Below are 4,905 nucleotides of genomic sequence, written 5' to 3' on the forward strand. Positions count from 1 at the left end.
ATATATATTTGTGTGTGTTTTTACATGATGATAAATTGATAGTAAAGACAGACCTTCATTGGTCAAACAATGAATGAAGCCATGTGACCTTTTTTACGGACCTATTTTCAGAAACGCCCCTTGGACTGAAATCAATGTTTGTATCCTAAACGAGGGATTCCCAGACTCTAGTCTCCGAACGTCTAGTAGTACACAGACAGTCTGCTGGTGATGAGAGAGCAGTTTGCCAGTGAGCATCTGTGGATGAACCTCCCACATTATAGTCGTGGCACCATCTAGCCATTGTCACAGAATCTAACAAATGTCACATCTGAACACCTGGTTGAAAAACTCATAGAGAGCATTAGTGGGTTATCGGAATAGATGTAACAATCTTGCCAGTATTGTTCTGGGTTTCAGGGACATTTCAAAGCGACCAATACATTTTAACAATTGGTTTAATAGGTGATGTTTTTTGTTTTCTTGTCAAGGACCTGATCTCGAGTCAGGTTTAGTGCATCTCTTTGAATCACTATTGTGTCACGGACGCAACGTTATATATGTACTGCATATCAGCATACTGTCAAAGAGGATAGGTACATCTATTCAGAAATGTAGAGTACCAAACTACCAAGATTCTTATTTGTAGTGTAAAACTTCTGTCCTTCCTATATGAGTATCACTATAAGCACCCTATGTATATCCTCGCTTTTGGCAGTTCACAACTGCTTCACAATAAAAACAAAAAGCATGCAAATTCTCATGACTGAGGACTGAGGGCCCAAACATTGTTACATTAGGAATACAGTTCCACCATGTGGTAGTTTAGGGGTAATACAATTATATAACATTTCTATGCTTATACACCAATTTTTAAGGAACACAAAACCTGGTATAAATTGAAAATGAAAAATGTAAAAGAAAAGTATACATCTCATCATCATCCTATAATCGATCCACAGCTGGATGTAGGCCTCCCTAAGATGTTTCTACTTGTGTCAATCTATAGCTTCCACGTCATGCCTGCAAAGTTTATTATTTAATTGTCCCATCTTCTAGCTATTTTTTTTATCTCTTGGGATTTGATAGCTACCTTTGTCCATCTTTGATCTGTTCTTCTTGCAATGTGTCCATGCAGTGCAGTGTGGCCCATTGCCATTTTAATATTTTAACTCTTTTTCTCTTTTTTAATTCAAGCTTCTTTCCATGCTTCTTTGCGTCGTCTGCAGTTTCTGTATCATTTTTGCATTAAGTAACCAGGTTTCACGGTCATAAGTGAGCACTGGTAGTATGCACTGATCAGATACTTTTCTTTTCAGGCAAATTACTAGATTTCCAAATGCACTCCATCCCATTTTCACTATTCTTTTGATTTGATTCGTAATATCTAAAACTGTGCTGATTTTTGTGCAAGTTAGAAATGCATCTTGATTTCTTCCAGTACCCATTGATCTACCTCAACTTTCTTAAGATTTAACAAAGCTGTTAAACATGACTTTGATTTTATCCAAGGTCATTTTCAGTCCAGTTATCTTGCTTTCATTCGAGAGTTCTTGAATTTGAAGCTGCAGGTCTTCGGGTGTTTTTTGTTAAGATGACGAACTCATCGGGAAATAGTAAGTTGAGAGAGATTCGGAGAGTAGTTTCCTACACATACTCTTTTGCAAGCATGGTAGCTAAACCAGCCATGGGCCAATATGTTTTTTTCTTGTCATCTGCAACTTGACTGCCGTGGTCAGTTCAGAGAGCACAGAGTGTGCTGGGCCCCTCTAATTCTGAGATTATTCACAGTAAACAAATTACTTCTATTCGTGACTAGTTTCCATTAACTTAGCAAACTGGCTTAAGTTAATTAAAATGAGATAGTTGAACCAAGTTACAGTAATGCCAGTCATGCCATTCCAAAGCAGGTTTAATTACAATTTCCTTTTAGCTTCAATATTTATATTTAATCTCCCTATAATGTGAAGAACTACTGACACACTTGGAACAGAATGTTTTGCTCACAATTGTAAAAAAAATTGTTAATGCAAGAAAATACTTGCAAAGAAGTACTGCAGATGATTTTCCCATGCAATCATAAACAAAACAAGTAAGTTTTGCATATTTTAATTGCTTTACTCGTTAAATAAATTATGGTAAAAAAAGCTTAAAGCAACACTCAATTGTTTCTCCAATTGATTGGCATGTATTGTCCTCTATAGTGTCTGGGATAGCAGTTCTGATGATTTATACATCTTCTGTCCATCAAGCCAAGGATATTTAATGTTCCTGCTTTACAGTCTGTGAGATCAGGTCTACAGAGATGTAGCATCTGTCCCCTGCTGATCCAAAGCAATCGGAGAGGATTGCCTCCGGGAGTGTAAGTATTTCGTCAGTGACGGTTCGCTGTACGCCATCAGCTCTTCACGAGCTCTTCACGAGCTCCACTTTGTTTGTTGCAGGAGCTTCTACGATTTCCCCAGACATGAATTCCTCCTGTGGAAACAGAAGTCAATAACTAATGAAAATCATTCTCACTCAGTTTGAGCAATTCCTAACTAGTTTAAATCTATAACAAAGCACTACTTTACACCACACTGTAAACTTCAAATTCCAGTTAAAATATGAAGAAACATTCAGAAACAGTTTCAGTCTTTTGATATTCAGAAACTTGATTTTTTTTGAGCTGTGCTTTGTAAGTTGCAAACCAGTAAGGCTGTGTCTGGGAAACTTTATTCTAAATCTTATACAAGATGAATATTCAACTTACCTTATCATAAATTACTTTGACTATCAATGAACAGCTTGGGCAGGTGGCTACTTCCTCCCCATTTTCTAGGTCTTCCTGGGGGAGTTAAAAAAGTTATATAATTGACTCTAATATTTTTTGTGTCAGGTATCTCAACAAGTCTTATTAGGCTACACGCTAGGATAGCAAACTAGTAATAAGCAATTCATGTAGTTTTCGCGTTTCAGTGACTTTTGTTATCTGTTCAGATTTATAATTAACTTAATTTATCACGATCTCTATTACTTTATTAAGTAATTAATCATTCAGTAATACCTGAAATCATGTATGACAGCCCCTCCACACCCACACCCGTCCATAGGCAAGCTGATCTATGTTGAAACACAATTGCTTTTATTTTTAGACACTTAAAAGATTAAAACAACATCAGATACCACTTTCAAAAAGACCTTGCTGCCTCCACGATTATAGTAGGCTACCACGCTTCTACACACGACACAAATCACGCAATTCGTTTTATGTACTAGTTGAAATATTTCCATTAAAGCGACAAAAGGCCTAAGATAAGATAAGATACCACTTACTTTAGTTATAGCAAATTTATCCCCACACGGACAGGGAAAATAGTAAGTCTCCGTTTCTTCGTCATATTCAAAATCTTCTATCTCTACTTCGTCGTGAAACACGGACATTGTAATGTTTATATTCTAAATATATTTACAAAAAGCACATGCCAGAAACACGAGCTCCGCCGTCGCACGGATTCCACGTGTGCCTTCTTACGACGTGTAGTTCGTTTGGCCGGCATTTCGCAGTGCATTGTGGGACTTGTGGTTTTTCCTGACCCGGTGAGAGCATGTTCCCTTTCCAATCAATCATTCAATTCTAGTTTAGTACCGTATAGAGTCGTTCGCAGGGATGCCACAGAGCGTTTTACAGATTGAAAACAGACCAACTAACAAACAAAAAAACGAACAGTAAAATTAAATAAACAAATTGCCATTTAAACTAATACTCTTTTAAAATGTGAACAGGTATTGAAACACCACACTGTAATGTAATGCAGTTTTAAACACTTTGACAAAAATCAGTTTCAATCAATTAATCAGTCAATTAATCTTAAATTAATATCTTGCCCTTCACAACTAATTATTAATGCAATAATACTATATTTTGTCTCTAACTACTTAAGGCTATACACCGATGTATCTCTTGCAATGTATGAAGAACAATCTGTGCAGACAAGAGATAAGGGTTTTTCTTTAACACACAGATGTGTGATATTAATGGTTGATAAAATGAATGCTGTAGATTATTCATATACAATTTATGGATTTATAGAATATTGTAAAATGCAAAGGGGAGCCACTTTCAAAAGAGGTTTAGTCTGTATGGAAAAGGTCACACATGAATTTTATTATCAACAAAAATAAATGCTGTGCCAGTAGTGTTTTGCACGTAGTTAAGATAACAGCAGGGGGAGCTTGTTGGACAGCAATACCTGAGTCAGTTCTCAGAGAAAGGAACATTTTATCCAGACCGATGAACAGTCAAGTGATAGACAACTGTGATTACAACAGCTTTTCAAGGGAGCAAAAGCCTTGATGAGTCATGGGCCATTTCCTCTTGTGCTTTTGATCTCTGCAAAGCCATCATTAAAGAAATAAAAAAAACATTTGGCACTTTCCTTTAGATACACGTTTGTGTAAATGTCATCATCATAGATTAAAACTAATAAAAAAAAAAACATTTCCATGTGTACCAAATTTTAGAAATCATGATGGGTTAGATAGAGATAGAGAAAGAGAAAGTCCCATTAGAAACCCTTTCACTGAACAGCAAAATCTAAAAGGCAGTGGTATTCATGGCATGGATTATCAGGCTTTACTCTCAGGTTTTTCCAACCCCAACAGCCCTTTACCAAAATCAATTAATATAATACATAGAAAATGTAATATATGTGTGCAGTTTGCAGCAGGTGCATCAAATACTTCCTCTTTGTGTTTTTTCAACAATATTCTAATCACAGGGCCCACTCAGTGCTGTTTCATGTGCAATATTCTGATCAAATCTGTGGTGTCAGAAGAACCCTCTCAGCTATACGCCTGGGACATTAAATTGTTAAATGACATCTGGCTGGTCACACTGAAGAGTACTGTTGGTAATAAAGTAAGTTACTCTGTGAATATTTTTTA

General features: G+C 36.4%; 1 protein-coding gene across 1 annotated transcript; it reads right to left on the minus strand.

Moving 5' to 3' along the window:
• Window positions 1-2,072: 2,072 nt before the first annotated feature.
• dph3 (diphthamide biosynthesis 3) lies at window positions 2,073-3,516 on the minus strand. Its single transcript, XM_066706146.1, has 3 exons — window positions 3,295-3,516; window positions 2,732-2,806; window positions 2,073-2,457 (listed from the first exon to the last, which is right to left on the minus strand). Exons 1-3 carry the CDS (start codon window positions 3,400-3,402, stop codon window positions 2,386-2,388), a joined length of 255 nt encoding a protein of 84 aa, XP_066562243.1. The 5' UTR covers window positions 3,403-3,516; the 3' UTR covers window positions 2,073-2,385.
• Window positions 3,517-4,905: the final 1,389 nt, after the last annotated feature.

Source organism: Amia ocellicauda, chromosome 6 (assembly GCF_036373705.1).
Source record: "Amia ocellicauda isolate fAmiCal2 chromosome 6, fAmiCal2.hap1, whole genome shotgun sequence".
NCBI lineage: Eukaryota > Metazoa > Chordata > Actinopteri > Amiiformes > Amiidae > Amia > Amia ocellicauda.